The 20,811-nt window shown below is 40.6% G+C and overlaps 2 protein-coding genes across 2 annotated transcripts in view; one reads left to right on the top strand and one right to left on the bottom strand.

The window, feature by feature from the left end:
* The window catches only part of UQCRC2 (ubiquinol-cytochrome c reductase core protein 2), a 30,270-nt gene extending 25,934 nt beyond the window's left edge, over positions 1-4,336 (top strand). Inside the window, exons 12-14 of the mRNA XM_082600519.1 lie at positions 593-669; positions 2,737-2,890; positions 4,070-4,336. Coding sequence (XP_082456645.1) covers positions 593-669; positions 2,737-2,890; positions 4,070-4,153 — 315 coding nt within the window. The 3' untranslated portion in view covers positions 4,154-4,336. The remainder of the gene's footprint in view (positions 1-592; positions 670-2,736; positions 2,891-4,069) is intronic.
* On the bottom strand, positions 4,128-19,434 carry PDZD9 (PDZ domain containing 9). The gene is made up of 4 exons (XM_082600520.1): positions 19,398-19,434; positions 17,342-17,521; positions 10,552-10,741; positions 4,128-5,883 (listed from the first exon to the last, which is right to left on the bottom strand). Exons 1-4 carry the CDS (start codon positions 19,426-19,428, stop codon positions 5,499-5,501), a joined length of 786 nt encoding a protein of 261 aa, XP_082456646.1. The 5' UTR covers positions 19,429-19,434; the 3' UTR covers positions 4,128-5,498.
* Positions 19,435-20,811: the final 1,377 nt, after the last annotated feature.

Raw genomic sequence — 20,811 nt, 5'->3', positions numbered from 1 at the left:
TGGATTAACATCCCTTTAGTTACCACAGAGAGGTCTGGTAGTTTTAGCAAACGGATAATATTGGTGATACCATCAGTTTTTATCAGGGCATTGGAAGTGAACTAAAATTTATAATATTAAGGAATGAATGGGAAGAAAGAAATACAAAGTTGGTGCAGGCAGGTGGAGCTTAGACTTGTAAGGAGGTGGGTGGTAGTTTTAGGAGAGTTTCCACTGAGAGATTAAGTAGGAAGAGACATTCACACCGAAAGGAAAGAAAATTGGAGCGAATATAGGAGATAAATTATAGATGGATCGAATTATAGATGGAAAAGTTTTCTTTTCCTAAACCCTACTGCCATCCTCTGCCCTCTGCCACTTAACGTTTGTTAAGAAACTTGGCCACTTGGATATTGTACAAACAGCTGCTTTATGGAACATTGGAAGAGTAAGCAGCATGTAGTGACTTAAGAATTCCAAATGGACACTATACTGTTTCTCTGGAACTAACCTTCCATCTTTTTTTTTTTTTGCCTCAGTAGAGGAGCATTTGAGTGCTGCAGCAGACTTTGGTACTGATCAAAGATGACCAGCTTTTACTTGTCTATCCTAGGTTATCAAGGCTGCCTATAACCAAGTAAAAACAGTTGCTCAAGGAAACCTTTCTAATACAGATGTCCTAGTTGCCAAGTAAGTTTCAATATTAATGTTTCATGTTTCAATTATTTGAAAGTTGTATTTTTTCTAGTTACAACACTATTGTAATAAATACACAAAAGGATTGAAAGGTACAGAAAAGTATTTAAAAGGAAAGGGAAATATAGTCCTACCCCCTAGAGATATAATTGTTAACATTTTGATTATCTTGACCATTTTAAAACATAATTGTTAATATTGTGTATATACTTGTTAATAAATAATACTTATTAGTGTTTATTGTAGAAATTGAAAATTACAAACAAAGACAAAAATTATTTTTCATTCCCTACTAATGATTCTTCTCTTTTTTTAACATTATAATGCTGTTTGCATTTATTCCATTTATTTTTATTACTAAAAATTTGTCATAAACAATTTTAATTGGTATGTCAAAATATACTTGTTGGACATTTTCAACAAGCTGGCAGTTGGAAATTATAAACTATAAAGGATATCTTTGGGTTTTAAAACATTTCTGTATTTCATATTACTTTCTTGGTATAGATTCGCAACTGGGCCAAGAGTTATAAACATTATAATGAAAGGCTGTGCATTAAAATACACGTTTGTGTTTATGTAATATTTTTATTTTTATATTTTGGAGTCACAATGTTGAAAGGTTTTACCAGTTGATAAGCACATCGTCAGTATATATAAGAGTGCCTGTTCTACCATAACCATTGGCAACTTTTTCCTCTTTACTGATTTGATAGACCAAAAAATATATCTGATTAAAAGATTGCAATATCTGTCTCCTATTTGGTGATTTTTAAATTCCCACTGTCCTCATTGAAAGTGCTAACAACACTTCTTAAGTCAGTAGCTCTGGAAGTTTCTCTAAAAGAGACAGACTTTGGACAGTTTGGAAATCAGCTTGCATTTTCATACAGGAGTTTAAATTTGATTCTGTCCATTTAGGACAATTCAGAATGTGAATCCTAAAACTCCGAGGGCTTCATGATCATTTAGTATTGCCCACAAAGGAAATATGACAGGGTGAATTACAACCCAGGAGGGAACAATCTTTTACCATTTCTGTTCTCATTAGTATTATTACTTTTGTTATACTGAACACACTAAGAAGTGCATCTCTCAAATAAGTACAACACAATTTATTAAATATTGTATACATGGAACCAAGGATCAATAGTATGCAGTTCTGCATGATTGCATCAGAAACAAACCTTATAATAAATTGAAACAATGGATAAGCTTAGGAGAAATCTGTTTCAAATCTAATTTATTTAAGAAAATGTATTTTCTTAATAAGTGTGGCACAGTTCTTACCAGGTACAGCAACATCTAGAAAATGGAATTTTGGTTATTAATGTCAAGATATATTTAGATTCTGCCATTTTGATGGAGTTGATACTTTTTTTGTAAGGTTCTTAGTCCTCCTATAGTGAAAGAGAGAAGGTGAGGTGTCATTGCTGAAGGGACAAACTAATAATCACTTGGTAAAGTTTATTGCAGGTAAAATCTTTTTTCAATTAAGTGGACAGTGTGGTAAAATTGCTACATTAAATTGTAATTATGTCTAAATGAAAGTCTTGCTACAGAGTGCCAAGGAGATTAGTTTGAGTTAAATAACTCAAGTGCCTTATTGAACATCAATTTCTTTCTGGGATAAGTATGAACTGGATTTTGTTTTATTTCAAATTGATGTTTTTGTGCCCATATTTAAGCCACAGGGACTTATAAGACCTATACTGTCCTTCTCCACGTGCCCTACCCTCAGTGAGACAAATTCCAGCACGCAAATGGGCTGGGGGTGGGGTTAAGGGAAGTTATATTATCAGCACACAGCATTCTGCTAAAGGGACAGTGAGAAGAGCCCACATAGGGATGTTCTTTAATAGAGATGCCTAAAACCATCACCAAAAATGTATCTAAAATAGTTGGTGAATTGAACAAATAGAATGGAGACCTTTAGCACTGTAAGATTTCAAAGCTGTTAGTTTGCATATTTACCCAAACATGTTTAAGGGTTTGGGAACATACTTTGCCTTGCTCTATAAAACTGGTTTCTGCCTTAGTCACACACCTTTTATTGGACAGGAACAAGCTGAAAGCTGGGTACCTAATGTCAGTGGAGTCTTCTGAGGGTTTCCTGGATGAAGTTGGGTCCCAGGCTCTAGGTGCTGGTTCATATGTGCCGCCATCCACAGTCCTTCAGCAGATTGACTCGGTAGCTGACGCTGATGTCATAAATGTAAGCAAATGAAAATTTATTTAACATCAAATAACTTGTCCTTAATGATCCAGTTTCAGAAGGAATGTGTAACCTTCCTTGGGCTGTATATGCTGTTCTCGTGGTGTTTGGTGCCTATGTACTTGGTGTGGAGGCAGAAGGGCTCATCCCCATATCTGCAGATAGCTTCCTTGTCAACTCAGGGTGATGTATCTTCCTCATGCAACTAAATTACCATTAGATTAAACCATTTTAAATCCTTAAAGGTCAAGAAGAGTCAAATATTGGCAGTTTCATACGATTCAACCTAATTGTCGAGTTCGGTATTTTCCTCCTCACTCCTAAGAAATAAACTCTCTATCCTGCCAATCTTCGCAATCTACCATCTCAAGATTTTCTTTAGTCTTCTCAACCTAAGACCTTCTCCTGCCCCTGCTCTATTTTTTTTTTTCACATATATTGTTTCCTATAAAATTGAGTTGTTTTGAGGGCAAGGACTATGTCTTATACCTCTCTGTATTCCCTGCTATGCCTAACAAGTACATGAACTACAGAATGAACCCAAAATCAGTCCTTTCTATATTAAAAATGCCAACTCCCCTTCCATGGTCGAGGTCTTAACCATCTTCTCACCAAGGGGTCTCCCCTTGGGGATAGAAAAAAGAAGCAGGCTATTTTAAGATAGCAACCCTTACTTGATTTCACTTGGCCCATAAGTTCATCATTACATACTCTTCCAAATGGCTATCCTCATCTTATGTACCATACTATCATGTGAGTCCAACCCAGCTGCCTGCAACACTGTCTCTTTATTAAAAAAGCTGACCTGAGATAATGTGGGACTGCTCCTCGTGGTATTGCACTTAACCTAAACAACCAGCCTTTGGACTCAAAGTAGCAGCATAAAGAATACTAGGATATAAAGTGTAACTTTTAAGTTAACAATTAGTTTATTTTTATTGACTCAGACTATTTGCCATTGCAATACCAAAGCAGGGGAGTACAGCTCTGCTCAAGGAGACTCTGCCCTATTTTGCAACGTCAGAAGGGTTTTCCTTTTCCCTCTTTAACAGCTACACTCATACTTAGAGCACCACACTTGCTCAGTCACAAACAGGATGAAATACTCAAAGGAACAGAAGTTTATCTACTTGCTTATTTCTATTAACTTTCTGTCTTATTTTGTTTGTTTACTTAAAGGCTGCAAAGAAGTTTGTTTCTGGCCGGAAGTCAATGGCAGCAAGTGGAAATTTGGGGCATACACCTTTCGTTGATGAGTTGTAGTACTGAAACACATATTGCAGGAAAGAGCTGAACATTTTCTCAACCCAGAGCAGCAAGTATATGAAAGTGAAAAGTCTCTAATATAACATTTATCTTTTTTTCCAATGAGATGAAATATTGTAAAGCATAAATGCAGGTAATTGTTCCCAGCTGACCTAAAGTCATTAAAACATTCTGTTTAAATGTTTTTCTTGTGTTTTTCCTAATCAACAAGTATTTGTTACATGCTGAGTTTTTGTTTTAGATGAAAGGAGAACAGGAATATAATAATAAAGTACAGAAGCATGAGAAACTATTAAAAATTAAGGATAAGTGGCTATCAGAGTAACTATTTCCAGATTATTATTGGTGGCTTTTTAAGATAAACGCAGTTAAAAGTCTGTCTTCTTGGGTAAGAATAATTAAATGGTCTGGGTTTTACCCCCTTTTTTGTGTTTTTTTGAAAGAGTTACCTGTGAAAAATATAAATTCCCTGCCAGTCATATCCTGTATTCGCACTGCTTCATTTTATGTTTATCTTCACTGTGGCAGAATTTTGTGGGTTTTTTTCCTCGACTTCTGCCTCATCTGTTTCTATCCTATCTCTTTCAAGTAATTAACTATCAACCCAACATTCAAAGTAACAGAGGGGGACTTCCCTGGTGGTCCAGTGGTTGAGAATCCACTTTCCAATGCAGGGGACACGGGTTCAATCCCTGGTCGGGGAACTAAGATCCCACTGTGGGGCAACTAAGCCCGAGTGCTCTAGGGCCCATGCGCCACAACTAGAGAGCCCTTGTGCCGCAAATACTGAGCCTGCACGCCACAATGAAAGATCCCACATGCCGCTACTAAGGTCCCGCATGCCAGAACTAAGACCCAGTGCAGCCAAATAAATAAATAAATATTTTTTAAAAAGTAAAAGTGGGGCTGAAAAGGGGAAAGAAAACGAATGTGAACAACTAGGCAAAAATCTCTCATTTCTTTTAAGTAGGGCACTTGAAGTTTACAAACGAGAAACTAAATAAAGTAAAATGTGATACTTACCTTAACGAGTAAAATTCTCTACTGTGTTTACACATTCTGATATTGGGTTCCTCTGCTGCATTTTCTAAAAGATGAGATATTCTTCTCAGAAAGGAGGGTCTTAAGGATCTGAATAATTGTAAGGCCTGTGAAACCCCAAGGAAATCTTTGGATATCACATTGAAGAAGGTCTCTAAAGGCTTTACAACACACTCGTGAAAGAGAAATGTTAAGTCTGCACATATTCCTGTAAGTATAGCAAACGTATACATGGCAGTGCACAAAAAATGGGTGTTTTCAAGACAAATGCTCCTGTGGTCACAGATTTGCAAACTGCTGCCTAACCAACTTTTGATACAGGTTCACTCTTACTCTTGCCCTTTTCAACATGGGCATAGTCTTCAAGGCAAAATGCATCTGAGGTAGAGGAGGCCGAGCTTTCGTTGTCTTGCTTCACAATTGTCCAGTATGGAGAAGGGGCTCTCACTTCATTCTTCTGGTCTCTGTGAATCATCACGTCACAGTTACTGTCTTTTCCTACACTAAAAGTACAGTTCTTCTTATATCCATGCCATTCTCTGGAGATAGACATCGGTCTCCTTGCAGGGTAATGCCCAGTGGACTGTGGATATTTATAGTACAGTCTTTTATCTAAAACTGCATCTTCATTGTCATCACTGCTTGTGAAAGAGTCATCTTTTGCCTCCTCAGTTTTCTTTGTTGTGCTGAAATGAAAAGAATAGTGAATGAAATGGATTCTTAATGTCTGAACATTCATTATCACCTAAGAGATGTCTTACAACCTGCTTTGGTTCATAAAAGAAAGAATACAATTTAACTTTAACAGTACCTTTCTGTGTTATTGAAAATTTTCTCTTTTTAAAATTACCTTTAGGGAATTCCCTGGCAGTCCAGTGGTTAGGGCTCGAGCTTTCACTGCCGAGGGCACAGGTTCAATCCCTGGTAGGGGAACTAAGATCCCACAAGCCGCGAGATGCGGCCAAAAAAAAAATTACCTTTAAATTTGTTTCCATTCCTAAATGGAAATCAAATTCTGCCCTAAATTATTTCACATTACTTTAAAAAGCTTTGCACAGACTTAAGCCAGACTATTGACCAGAATATTAACAGGCCTTAACGGTGGGTTAATTTCACTTCACACAGAATGACAGGTCAATGTGGCCATCTCCTCCACAGAACTCAGTTTTCATGGGTCACATGGGATCAGCAATAACAGAATATTACTGATTTCCACGGGGATGTCCAGAAATAATGGCCCTCAAAGATCTTCAACATGCTAATCTGAGTCTTTTTTTTTCCTCCCCTGAGCATCATTCTTTGCTTCTCATTTGGGTTTACATATGTGGGTCTGTAGAACACCCTTCTATCCAAATGTCTCATCATTCACTATTCCACCTCGCTGTTGCCATCCAAAAACTTGTAAAGATTTTTTTTTTTATAATTTGCCAACAGCAGGTTTCTTGAACTTTTCTAATGGCAGCACGTGTGCCTGCTATTATTTTCCTGAACAAATGCTGTCTGTTACCTGCTACCCCTCATTCTGGTGCTGGATTTGCCAGCAGATCCAAAACCAGACCTTTGTAATTATGAACCTCGGTTACTTTCTCTGTTACTTTCTGTCCTGCTAATAGGAAATAGATTTCTTCCCTACCCCAGTCCCTCCAAGCCATCAGACTTACTGGTGTTTTCACTAACGTCCTTGGAGGCCTGCCTGTTTTGTTTGCTCCTAAGCTTTTGAAGCTTTTCCTAAAGTTTATCTCTTCTGGAAATGACATTTGGTATGGAATCAGTTTTACTAAGGGCCGCTAGTCTTAATTGTACTATTTTCTTTTAATCCTTGATTTAGTGCTGTGCAAGGAGATTCAGATCTCAGGACTAGAACAGTTTGCCTTCAGAGTGCAAAGGCCATCCTTTGTAACTATTAGATAACCATCAAGGACAGGCGGCAGAGCCAGGTTCTTATTGAACTACATTAGATAGTAACGCCACAAGCCAGCAGAGGTCAGGGTTAGCTGGCAACAGTTTTTATACGACTAGGCCTGCCCAGAGCATCATGTGGAGTATTCTCTCCGTTGTGCACACAGTGCTGTTTGCTCCGGAAGGAAGTCATACCAAATAAGCCTTCTCCTTCCACTTCTGCCCCTTCCCCACCCCCTTCCACATAAGATGCTAAAATGCCTTAGCTATAAGCACTTCGCTTAATTAAGAAAGGGATTCAGAACATGATTGATATTGTTCCTAAGTTTGTGGATTTTAGCCTCTTACTTAAGCTGTGCTGTTCTGTGTTTGCTTTTGAATGGTCCATCTGCCATCCTTAGATTTTTAATACTCTGAATCTCAAACTCTGTGCTTAGAACGTAGTTGTTCTATAAGCAGATGGTTAAGAGCTCAGGTTCGGGAGCTGAACTCCCAATACAAGGTCCGCCAGCTACGTGTGGATGCTAAATTTAAACTGGTTAAACTTGAATAAAAATTAAAATTCCTCAGTTACAAATCTTCACATTTCAGGGGTTAGTAGCCACCTGCGGCTAGTGGCTACCACATGGGATAACGCAGATACAGAACATTTCCACTATCACAGAAAGTTCTTATTGGACATTGCTGCTCTGGAGACAGACATATACCACTTAGCCCTGTGGCCTCTGGCAAGTTTATATACTCTATTGGCTTCAGTTTTCTCATCTGTAAAACGAGGATAAATAAAAAGAATTGGCATGAGGATTAAATGGTATAATGCTTGTAAAGCAGTGCCCACAACATAGTAAGCAGTTATCACTATTATCATTAATGATTTTTAATCAAATCAGGATTGATTTAGTTATTGGGAATTTTTTTCCCCAATCTGTACCTTCTCTGAAGGGGACAAATGCCCAGCTCTAGTCCACTGTCACCATGTGGGAATGCAAGCCCATCTTCTAGTTTTTTCAGGAGAAACCAGAGATAAAGACTCTTTGCATGAAATCTTAGATTTGTAAATTTAGCGATTCAAACATTTTTTCATTAAAAATTTTTTGAAATACACAGAAAAATGCAAAAAAGTTGAATGAAAAAAATGATAAATACCTTGGTAGCTACTGCCCAGGTCAAGAAATAGCGTATTACTGCCCCCTGGAAAAGCACCCCCTACGTATCCTCCTTTCTCTCTACAGTGTTTAAAACACCGAGGGAGACAAGCAAAGCACATCTGCTGGCCATATTAGTTCCTAGGGCCACAAATTGGACTCTAAAGTAATGTTTATGGAATATGGACCATTTTTTAGTCTTAGTAAAGTCCCTAGCCATATTTCTTTGAGCCCATCCCAATAAGCAAAGGTGCACAGCTGTAGCAACTAGTGGACAGGAATCTGGTCAGAATTAATAAGGACCACTCTTGCATCAGAGCACTGTATTTGTCACTTAAAGAAAAGGGAGATGGAGAAATCAAGCACAACCCGTAAATATCTGACCTGTTTGACTATGTGAGTGTTCTTCCACTAGGACAGTGGCAAACTGGCTTTTGATTTTAGGCATAATGAGTTTGAGGGGTTTATGATACAAATGCAGATATCAAGTGGGTGTTTATACAAGTTTGGAGATAATACAATTTGAAAATTATTAATTTATGGATACTAATAGAAACCACAGAAATCAAGGAGTTTTTTTTAACATCTTTTTTTTTTTTTTTTTTTTTTTTGCTGTACGCGGGCCTCTCACTGCTGTGGCCTCTCCCGTTGCGGAGCACAGGCTCCGGACACACAGGCTCCGCGGCCATGGCTCGCGGGCCCAGCCGCTCCGCGGCATGTGGGATCTTCCGGGATCGGGGCACGAACCCGTGTCCCCTGCATCGGCAGGCGGACTCTCAACCACTGCGCCACCAGGGAAGCCCTTTTTAACATCTTTATTGAAGTATAATTGCTTTACAATGTTGTGTTAGTTTCTGCTTTATAACAAAGGGAATCAGCTATACATATGCATATATCCCCATATCTCCTCCCTCTTGCATCTCCCTCCCACCCTCCCTACCCCACCCCTCTAGGTGGTCACAAAGCACCGAGCTGATCTCCCTGTTCTATGCGGCTGCTTCCCACTAGCTATCTGTTTTACATTTGGTAGTGTATATATGTCCATGCCACTCTCTCACTTCATTCCAGCTTACCCTTCCCCCTCCCCGTGTCCTCAAGTCCATTCTCTACATCTGCATCTTTATTCCTGTCCTGCCCCTAGGTTCTTCAGAACCTTTTTTTTTTTAGGTTCCATGTATCTGTGTTAACATACAGTATTTGTTTTTCTCTTTCTGACTTATTCACTCTGTATGACAGTCTCTAGGTCCAGCCACCTCACTACAAATAACTCAATTTCATTTCTTTTTATGTATACATGTGCCACATCTTCTCTATCCATTCATCTGTCGGTGGACACTTACGTTGCTTCCATTCCTGGCTATTGTAAATAGAGCTGCAATGAACATTGTGGTACATGTCTCATTTTGAATTATGGTTTTCTCAGGGTATATGCCCAGTAGTGGGATTGCTGGGTCATATGGTAGTTCTATTTTTAGAGAAATCAAGGAGTTTGCTTAGGAGATTGAGAGAAGAAAGCCAAAGATTAAACCTTGAGGAACTCCAAGGTTGGGTAAAAGGAGATCAAGAGGAAGTGACTAGAGGAAATAGGAAAATAATGGGAGTATGGTATCCCAGAAGTCTGGGGAAAATGATGTTTCAACGAGAGTCGAGTGTACAGTGTCTTAATGCTGCTCAGAAGCCAAGCAAAATAAAGACAGAAGAGTCCACTGAAATCAGCAATATGAAGGTTGTAGGTGACGCTGGGAAAAAGGACTCTCAGCCAAGGCCTGCACTGAGGGGGGAAATGGTGTCTCCTGAGGAAATGGCAAAGTCTAATACAGCTCTTTCAATGGGTTTGGAGTCAAGGGACAGGGCAGTGGCTGGAAGGGAAAGGAGAGGAGAGTGGAATTAGGTGGGGTTTGCTAAGATGGTAGAGGTTTTAAAAGGGCTTAAATGTTATTGGGAAGGATCCAGAGAGAGAAGTTGAATATGCCGGAGACAAATGAGGAAGTGGGATTCACAGCACATGTTTAAGGGCTAACTTTGGAAGGCGGAGTCATGCGTGTAGGTTTGGAAGTGGAGTTGCCATTGGATAGTTTGGTCTTTTTTTAAACTCCATGTCCAAGGCTCTTGCCTTTATCATTCTGCCTCATATTAGGTCCTACAGATTGTACTTTCCAAAAGGACTTAGAAACCCACTAAATTGTGGCAGTGTCATCAATCCCTCCTACATGGTCCAACTGATAGTTCTTACATTAAACTAAGACTCTACTTCATAGACCCTGGGGAATTCTGTAGTATAACAAAGATTTCCTAAACTTGACTACTTACTGTGTAATTGGGAATTTGGTCTCAGGGATTAAATCATATATTTCTTGCCAGTCTTGGGGTATGTCAATAAAATCTCGGTAAACCTTGATTTGTAGCACTGTTCCTATGGTGATATGTTGCAAAAGCTTTAAAAATTCTCGAAGAGTATATCCTAACACATTGGCATAGCCAACACTAATCAAAACATCACCTGAAAAAGGAAAAAAAAATCAGTAAAATTAAGATAATGGTTTAAAAGGATCATACCATTTCTGGCTTTATTGGGCGATGTTTTTCTTTCTTTTTTGGGGGGGTGAGGTATTTCATATTATGGGTTCATATTGTTGGTTCATTTTGAACCAAAGCCAGGCTTCAGCCTTTATTTAATAAAAATGACTCTCTTAGTGACATAAGTATCCTTTGAATAATGAAGACTACATGCAAGATGTTTCTTAATAGTGTAGTGGTAGATATTGTAGCACGTTTTTACAACATTTCTAAAGTCCTTGGTGTGACAGAGGCTAAAAACCATTTATAATCTGAATCATCCTTTAGGATTCTAAAAATGTGTTTGTTTCAAGTAAAATAAATGGCTATTACTATTAAAGAAAAAACCACTTGCACTAAGTGAATAAATGACCTACTTTCTATTATACCTGCCTGGCCATTTCCAATGCCCTCCACAGTAAGTAGACCATATTAAACGTCAAGCCTTTCAGTTTAATGTTTGCCCTTACATAGTATTCATTGAGCAAGTAATTCTACATGAAACACTGGACAATTAGCATGCTTTAATTAAGTTTAAGCTATGTATACAGAGAGTATGTCAGCTCAAAGGGATTTGACGGCTAGGTCCCCTACCATAGCACAGTGCTGAACAGGCAGGGGAGGGTGATGGCCAACCATGGAGCTCCTGAGCCCCCAGCAGATAGGAAGAGAGCCACATCTTGACAGCAAGCCCCTGGACCTCCAAACTGGATGTTAAAAAGACCAATTATTCACTTGTACGCAGCAGCTAGGGCATGAACATATAAACTATGTCCGGTTATTTGTCAGTCTCCCTGGGTCACTGAACCTGGAGCAGGAGATGCAGAGAGGTGACAAGAGCACCCAGTTTCCATGGCCCTTTGTTCTCTCACCATTTTCTAAACCTGGTTCTCCAGGCTTTCTGGCAATTCTGTCAGAGTCAGTGTTCTAAATCCAATGCCTTAACAGAACTTTTCTATTGCTTGCATTGAAGACCTCTGACTACTACAAGGGCATTCAGCAAGAGAGGAAGGAATATAGGGAAATTGCTTTTTAAGGACAGACAGACTCACATTGGGTAAAATCTTAGTCATCAGCTCTTACTAGTACTAACATCCTGCCAAATGGTCATGGATACTTTATAGCTAACATCGGATAAAGTGACCCCAATGAGTCCCAAAGGATATGTTCACCTCTCTGTGCATGGGAAGCTAGAGACCCCTCAATCAACCTCAAAGACAGCTGAAGACTAACCTCAGAGGAGAAAAGAGTCAAGATGAAGTACATTCTCTGACACTATTCCCCACTGTGCTATAATTGGGAATTACTCTCATCCCAAAGGAAGCCTCCACGGAATGCCAAGGACAAATTTCCATAGTGCTAGATCCTATCAGAAACAAAAGTTCACAGTATTAAAGAAAATGAATACTTAGAAGGGTGAAGAAAACCTACTTTGGTCTTTAAAAATAGCTGGGGCTAACTTCAGAATGAAACAGGGCTTCTCCCGGCAACCTGCAGATTGTGCGATCTAAAACTGTTCACCCTAAGGAGGTTAGTTAAAATGGTGGGGGGAGGAAGAAAACCTCACTGAGCTTACTTGCCTAATCTTTTTTTTCTTTCTTTTTTTTTTTTTTGGCGGTACGCGGGCCTCTCACTGCTGTGGCCTCTCCCGTTGCGGAGCAGAGGCTCCGGACGCGCAGGCTCAGCGGCCATGGCTCACGGGCCCAGCCGCTCTGCGGCATGTGGGATCTTCCCAGACCGGGACACGAACCCGTGTCCCCTGCATCGGCAGGCGGACTCTCAACCACTGTGCCACCAGGGAAGCACTACTTGCCTAATCTTAAAAGGAGTGTTTATGGCTTGTCATTCTGCTTGATTATGTTGTTAAAGGGTGACTTTTATCAAGAGGGCAGAAAATAAACAGCTTAATTCCCTGACCGTCCTGGCTGTAAACCAGACATATCATTGTGTGAATGTGAGTACTCTGGCAATGGACATTAACATTGCCTTTCATAAAGAAACACCAATTTGGTATTTATGAATATCAACATTATACATTTTCTTTCTGTTTTAATGGGCTATAGGAACCACATTATATAAACTTTCTCGATTACCTATATTTAATCAACTTTGCAGCAGCCAAGCCACTACCATCTCTACAAACTAGGCTGTAAATTCCATAAGCTCTGTGTGGTTAGAGACCATGTATGTCTGGCTCATCAATATACTACAGTGCGTAGCAGGATGCCTACACAGAGCAGGCATTCAGGAAATGCTTATTGAATGAATGTGGCCTAGTAAGGGTGGTGACCAGTGCATAACTTGTATTTACCTTCAAAGCTATATTAATTTCTCTGAGAAAAGGGAAAAAAAGCTATATTAATTTCTTAAGACTCTGGATATCAGAGTTTGCTAAAGCTATACTAGCCAAAAGGATTTTAAAGTTTAGCCAGAATAAACTAATTAGGAAATCAAGATGAAGCCTTATTATTAAACACCAAAAAGAGAGAAATTCAAAGCACATGAATGAGAAATAATGGGGCTGGGAGTTAATGGGGTCAAAAAAACATCAGGTTTCTAAGACCATCACCTCTCAAAATCTCATAATCATTGTCAAAAGGACTGATTTACAGAATCTTTGAAACCTAGACCTTGAAGAGAAGTGGCTGACTTGTCTTGAAGAGATTTGGGGCCCTGGACTTACTCTCTATTGAAATCTCTTTTCTAGTCAAAGGTATGGGCTTTCTAAGCAGATATGGTTTCAGGTCTCAGCTCTGACCACTTAGCTCTGTATTGAACAAATTACTTAATCTCTCGAAGGCTCTATGTTTTTGTTTTCTACCTTCCAGGAGTGTTGCAAGGATTAAATGAGATAATAGATGTGGAAACACCTTGCAAAATGCCTAGGACAGATACTCACTTGCTATTCATTTATCAAGCACAGACATAATAAATGTGCCAGTGCTGTAGGTAAGTCATGGATTTAAAAGGTGAATTCAAGACTGCCTCTGACCTCCAGGAGCCCACTAACTGTAGCCCCACCAGGAGATTGTGTTTCATGTGCATGAAAGCATACTCCTGTCCCACTCTAGTGAGTGTGCACTCTGGTTATCAACCAGCATCTGTCCCCTGACCCCAGAGAAGCTAAGGAGAACAAGCAGAAAAGGCCCATGGGACTCGGCCTAGAGTTCTTTTGGTCTGGAAAGTCCAGAACTCTCTTTCTGTCAGTTTGTTCCCCAGCATCATTTTCTATGTGGAGAAAATGCTTTGGATTTTAAGGTGAGGTAAACTTTTGTAATAGCATCATTGATCTACTTAATTCTTTAACCCACTGCTTCTAACCCTAGCTGCAATTAGAATCACCTGAGGAGCTTTTAAACCATGAACTGCCCTATCCCCAAAGTCAAACCAATTGAATCAGAACCTCTGGGGACATGGGGCCAAGGCATTTTTGTTTTAAAAGGTCTCCAGGTGATTCTAATAGGTAACCAGAGTTGCATACCAGTGGTTTAATCCACTGGGGGCTCCTGTACCACAATCATTTTTAGTTAACAACAACAACTAAAAAGATACCAGTCTAAAGAATCTCTAAGTAAGAATAGCCTAAGAGAAATGACTGCCAGTATTTCCATAGCACTGTAGTCCTCAAAGCACTTTCATAAAGATTATCTTATCAAATCCTAGCAACTTCTGACAAAGGTGGTATTATCCCAATTTAGAGATGAGGTGACTAAGGCCAGGAAAGTTAAGGGACTTTGTCCAAAGTCACAGAACTAGAAAGTGGCAGAGCCTGGGCCTGAATTCAGGCCAGCTTCCACTGAATGGTCTTTCCTTCCCACCACCTTACCATCCCATTGTGCGTCCCTGACTCCTGAGCACAGCACCAGGCCCAGAGTAGGCACTGGGAAAATGTCTTGAATTGGATGGAAAATTCATTCACCCAAAGCCAAGAGAAGCAGGGCAGTACTGACAAAGAGTGTAACAGAGAGGGTTCAAATCCCCACTCCTTGGTGTGGCAAGGTACAAGTTACTAAATATCTGATTCCTTCTCTGTAAGGTGGTTTAATGTAGAATCTAATCAAGGAATTTGGTAAGGTTGCAGGATACAAAATTAATGCAGAGAAATTTCTGGCATTCCTATACACCAACAATGAAAAACCAGAAAGAGAAATTAAGGAAACACTCCCATTTACCACTGCAACAAAAAGAATAAAAGACCTAGGAATAAACCTACCTAAGGAGGCAAAAGACCTGTACTCAGAAAACTATAAGACAATCATGAAACAAAGATGACATAAACAGATGGAGAAATATACCATGTTCTTGGATTGGAAGAATCAATATTGTGAAAATGACTATACTACCCAAAGCAATCTACAGATTCAATGCAATCCCTATCAAACTACCAATGGCATTCTTCAAGAATTAGAACAAAAAATTCGTATGGAATTTTACAATTCGTATGGAAACAAAAAAGACCCCGAACAGCCAAAGCAATCTTGAAAAAGAAAAACGGAGTTGGAGGAATCAGGCTCCCTGACTTCAAACTATACCACAAAGCTACAGTAATCAAGACACTATGGTACTGGCACAAAAACAGAAATCTAGATCAATGGTACAAGATAGAATGCCCAGAGATAAACCCATGCACATATGGGCACCTAATTTATGACAGAGGAGGCAAGAATATACAATGGAGAAAAGAAAGCCTCTTCAATAAGTGGTTCTGGGAAAACCGGACAGCTACATGTAAAAGAATAAAATCAGAACACTACCTAACACCATACACAAAAATAAACTCCAAATGGATTAAAGACTTAAATGTAAGACCAGACACTATAAAACTCTTAGAGGAAAACATAGGAAAAACACTCTTTGACATAAACCACAGCAAGATCTTTTTTGACCCACCTCCTAGAGTAATGGAAATAAAAACAAAAATATACAAATGGGACTTAATTAAACTTAAAAGCTTTTGCACAGCAAAGGAAATCATAAGCAAGGCAAAAAGACAACCCTCAGAATGGGAGAAAATATTTGCAACTGAAACAACAGACAAAGGATCTCCAAAATATACAAACAGCTCATGGAGCTCAATAGCAAAAAACCAAACAATCCAGTTAAAAAATGGGCAGAAGACCTAAATAGACATTTCACCAAGGAAGACATACAGATGGCCAAGAGGCACATGAAAAGATGGTCAACATCACTAATTATTAGAGAAATGCAAATCAAAACTATGATGAGGTATCACCTCATGCCGGTCAGAATGGCCATTATCAAAAAGTCTAGAAACAATAAATGCTGGAAAGGGTGTGGAGAAAAGGGAAGCCCCTTGCACTGTTGGTGGGAATGTAAATTGATACAACCACTATGGAAAACAGTATGGAGATTCCTTAGAAAACTAAAAAGAGAACTACCATATGACCCAGCAATCCCACTACGGGGCATATACCCTGAGAAAACCATAATTCAAAAAGAGTCATGTACCACAGTGTTCATTGCAGCACTATTTACAATAGCCAGGACATGGAACCAGCCTAAATGTCCATCGACAGATGAATGCATAAAGAAGATGTGGCACATACATGCGGTTGAGTATTACTCAGCCATAAAAGGAAACAAAACTGAGTTATTTGCAGTGAGGTGGCTGGACCTAGAGTCTGTCATACAGAGTGAAGTAAGTCAGAAAGAGAAAAACAAATACCATATGCTAACGCATATATATGGAATCTAAAAAAAAAAAAAAATGGTACTGATGAACCTAGTTGCAGGGCAGGAATAAAGAGATAGACATAGAAAATGGACGTGAGGACATGGGGTGGGAGGGCGAAGCTGAGGCGAAGTGAGAGTAGCATCGACATATATACACTACCGAATGTAAAATAGTTGGCTGGTGGGAAGCAGCAGCATAGCATGGGGAGACTGGCTCAGTGCTTTGCAATGACCTAGAGGGGTGGGAAAGGGAGGATGGGAGGGAGGCTCAAGAGGGAGTGGATATGGGGACATGTGTATGCATATGGCTGATTCACTTTGCTGTGCAACAGAAACTGACACAGTATTGTAAAACAATTATACTCTAATAGAGGTCTATTAAAAAATTAAAAAAAATTTTTTTAATGTAGAATCTACCTCAGGGATTGCCAGGAGGGTGAAATAAGATCATGCTTCTAAATGTTAATGATGATTAATACTGCCTACAAAAGAAGAAAGCTTTATCCACAGAGAGCCATAAACGCTGGAGTGACGCTGTGCCTGTATTTGAATCCCACCTGCTAGATGGGGGTGAACCTCGACAAGGAACTCAGTCTCACTGAGCCTCAGTTTCCTCACCTGTAAAAGGGGGATGATAATAGTTCCTACCTAGAGGTTTATTGTAAGAATTCAATGAATAAAAACGCCCAACAGCGAAGGTTATACAAGCAATACCAACTGGCCTGCCCACTGAAAGCTCTCACACAATGTCATCATTATCATTGTTACAGTGAAACCTGAGTCTCCCTGAAGGCAGATGGGAGGGAGAAAGAGGTGGAGTGTTTGGGAGGCGAGGGGAAAGCACAGTCACCTGGCTGGAGTTTTCCATCCCTGGCTGCAGACCCCTTCTTAATGAGGTGGGTGATCTGAAGGTAGGGCCCATGCTGGATGATGATCAGGCCTAATCCCAGGCTGCCCACAGTGAGTTTGGTCTGCAGAGTTTTGCTCAAGTTGTGTACAGATGGCTTGACCTTGAGGCCGATTTGTCTTTCTAAAAAAGGAGAGATTTGTTTTAGTCCTTCACCTAGACATCAGCATAACAGTAGAAAGCCAGACCCTTGGGGCACTTACTCAACCTCTCTCTTCCTTAGTTTCCTCATCAGTAAAGTGATGATAATAAAAATGCCCACTCAGAGGGTTGTTAAGAAAATTAAAGGAGACAGTTAAAGGGCTTTTGCACAGGGCCTAGCACATTGTGAATATTTAATTAGTGTTAGTTATTATTATCCATTCACTTAACAAATAGTTATTGATACGGGCAGTGTGCTAGGAAACGTGTTTCTTGCCTTCATAGATCTTCCAGCCTAGTGGCTGAGACAAATATCAATGAATCATGTAAACATATTTTGAACAACAAACTGTGACACATGCTATGAAGGAAAAGTTCAGAGAGCTCTGAGGGTGACCAACAGGCTAACGTCTCCCGTGAGGAAGGTGGGTCAAGGCTTCACAGAGGAGGTAAAATCTGAATTGAGGTAGAAAAGACCAACAGGAAAGCTTTAAGCAAAGTAGGATGGGAGAGAGCAAATTAGATCAAGATTCTGAGACAGGAAAGAACATAAAGGAGACCAGTAGGGGGCAGGCAGGAGGGGCAAAGGCAGAGCAGACAGGCTGCTTGGCAGGTTTACCTCACTGGAAAAGCTTAGAAGCAATTTCAGCAGGACAAGCTAAGGTCTGCCTTCAAAGAAACACACAAACAAAAACCTCTGGCTCTTATATGGATTGTGGGGTCCAGAGTGGAAATGAGAAATGAAAGGGTTACTGCGTTCACCCAGAGCATGTCACCCAAGCAATGTCAGTGGAAATGGACAGTAGAAAAAAAGCATTTGGGAGGAAAATCCAGGAAAAATGGGTAGGGAGGTGTTGAAGTATGTTTTCTACAAAACTAAATCCCACAAGAAAAGTTTCGAAGATGGAGGAGTGATTTAAAACAAGTTATTTTCCCAAGAGGAAGCCTCTGAGGAGACTCATTTTCAGTCTACAGGAAGCTTCTGGGGAAACTTGTTTTCAGCACACTCTTCCAGCATTTCACACACACAACACTTTTCCTTAAGGAGAAGTGACAAACTGCTACCTTGCCAAACCTTTGCCAAATCCATGTGACTGTGGTGTTTGGGGGGCCCAGGAGTCCTCCCCACTGCTGGGGGAGGGGCTTCCCATGCTCCCACATCTCCAGCTGCAGGGAGCTGGGCGGTTTCATGGCCCTTTCGACTCCAAGCAAGTGTCCTTGCCTATCTCCAACCTCACCCTCCCCCAAACCACAGATGCTCTCTGTCTGGAAAATAAAGTAACCTAGTATAAAGAAGGTACCATCTTCAAGACTTTTCAGGATTACAGGTCATCCCCTCCTCGAGCCTCTGGCTCCTGAGCAAACAGAGAACTGGCATCATAGACATGGTCTGAGTTCCAACCTCAGCTTGCAAATTAAAGTGCTCATGATATAATCTACTCTGAAGCCCAGTCTCAAAAGACAGCAGTGTTAAGTGAAAGAAGCCAGATTCAAAAGACTCCATACCATATGATTCCATTTTTGTGACATTCTCCATGGAAAGGGCAAAACTATAGAAAACAATCAGGAGTGTCAGGAACTGGGGTGGCGAAAGGCGCTGGCAGCAAAGGGGCTTCATCACAAGGTAATTTTGGGGGTGGTGAGACGTCCACATCTTGATTGTGGTGGTGGTTAAATGTGGGTATATGATTATCAAAACTCACAAAGCTGTACACTAAAAAGGGGAGGGGGGCTCTTCCTGTATGTAACTTATAGTTTGGTAAACAAATGATGGTGAGAGGCCCAAGGGTGTGACTTTCCCATTTTACAGAGGAGGAAAAGAGAAGAAGTCTTGGTCCCCAGGACATCACCCAGTTACCCTTAACGCTTTTGTGGACGGCCTTCTTCATGGCCCCGGGACGGCAGGCCGATCAGGAGGGTCTCCCGGAACCGAAGCTGGAGTCAGTCCAACTCCCAACTGTTTCGAACCCTCTGGGAGCCGGCGCGCTGCGGGCCGACCGCGGGCGGCGAGGAGATCTCGGGCTGGCCCCCAGGGGACGCTGCGACAACGCCGCCCAGACGTTGCGCTGCAGTGCGGTCACCACAAGGTCCCCAGTGGACCCTGGAAAATGCAGTATGTGAAAATTTTGGTGCAGAAAAACAAAACTTCTACGGACTAGCACAGTTCCTGGCTCACAGTGGGTTCCTCACCCATTCTTGGGAAACTGAAACGGAGACGGTGGAGGAAGCCCCGAGGAGGGTGTCTCAAAGATGTGAATGGTCTACGGAGGAGGATCATAGCTAGTTCATACAAGAGCACAGATGCCCTGCTGCGCTCCCGATAATGGTGTTTTCAAATACTGTTACATCAACCGCGCCAACTGCTTTGGAACTGCACTTTTTTCACGGATGTTTTGAATAAGAAAAGGCCAAGGGTGGCCTGAAAAAAATGAGTCACGATTAGGAGAGGAATTAATTCTTCCTTCTTTTTTTTCCAAAATAATTCTTCCTCCCCCAGACACGTTTACTCATACAGCAAATATTTACTGGAAGCCCGCTCTGTGGTTTTTGCTGATGCTGGGGACACAACAGTAGACAAAACAAGCAAGGGCTCTATCCTCTTGGAACTTAGATTTAAAAAGCAGATGGAATGGACAATTTTAGGAAAGTATGAAGTATCAAAAATAAATTCTAGAAGAAACAGAAAACAATGTAATGTAGTAGGTCCTATTGTCATCCCCACTCTGATGAAACTGAAAGGCAAAGCCTCTTGTGTTCATGGCTTCAGCAAATAGTAATCAAGCACCTATTAGTGTGCAAAGATTTCCATGGTAAATTGGGAGGTCCCAGCTTATTCAGCTGTTTCTGTGGCTCTACCCAGACAATAAACCAGGGCAGATTTCCGGTTGGATAAATCTTGTGTTGTAGTGGCTGAGATAGAGGAAATGCGAAGAGTCATCCCCTTCCCTGTTACTCTCAACATCAAGGCATCTCCTGCAGGTAGCGCCTTGTGATAGATCGCCTGTTTCCTCCTCCAGTCTGGCAAGGCTTCTGTCCAGACACCAAATTAATTCTATTATAAAATGCACCCTTTTCCTCCATTTTCCTGTCGGTAGAGAATGGTGAGAGTTTGAAGGAATAAAGCACATCAGCATTTAAGGTCCTGTGAGGGGAGCATATCAGTGCCTGGCACACAGGGTCCATCCACCTTCCCTCCATCCCAGACTGAAAACTCTATATTGTGAATGCCAAGATCACACTGATTGGTGGAGCTGAAGGATACAAACTGTTAT

This window comes from Mesoplodon mirus (genome assembly GCF_964341445.2).
Source record: "Mesoplodon mirus genome assembly, chromosome: 15".
Taxonomy (NCBI): domain Eukaryota; kingdom Metazoa; phylum Chordata; class Mammalia; order Artiodactyla; family Ziphiidae; genus Mesoplodon; species Mesoplodon mirus.
The sequence above is the reverse complement of the archived record's forward strand: the minus strand, read 5'-3'. Positions and strand labels throughout refer to the sequence as shown.

Bases quoted from the DNA above. Each gene is read 5' to 3' on its own strand.
- PDZD9 (XM_082600520.1), bottom strand. From the start codon at position 19,428: ATGAAGAAGGCCGTCCACAAAAGCGTTAAGG. The intron at 17,522-19,397 runs GTAACTGGGTGA...CTCCTTTTTTAG, and splicing joins CGTCCACAAAAGCGTTAAGG to AAAGACAAATCGGCCTCAAG. The intron at 10,742-17,341 runs GTGACTGTGCTT...TTCCTTTTTCAG, and splicing joins GGATGGAAAACTCCAGCCAG to GTGATGTTTTGATTAGTGTT.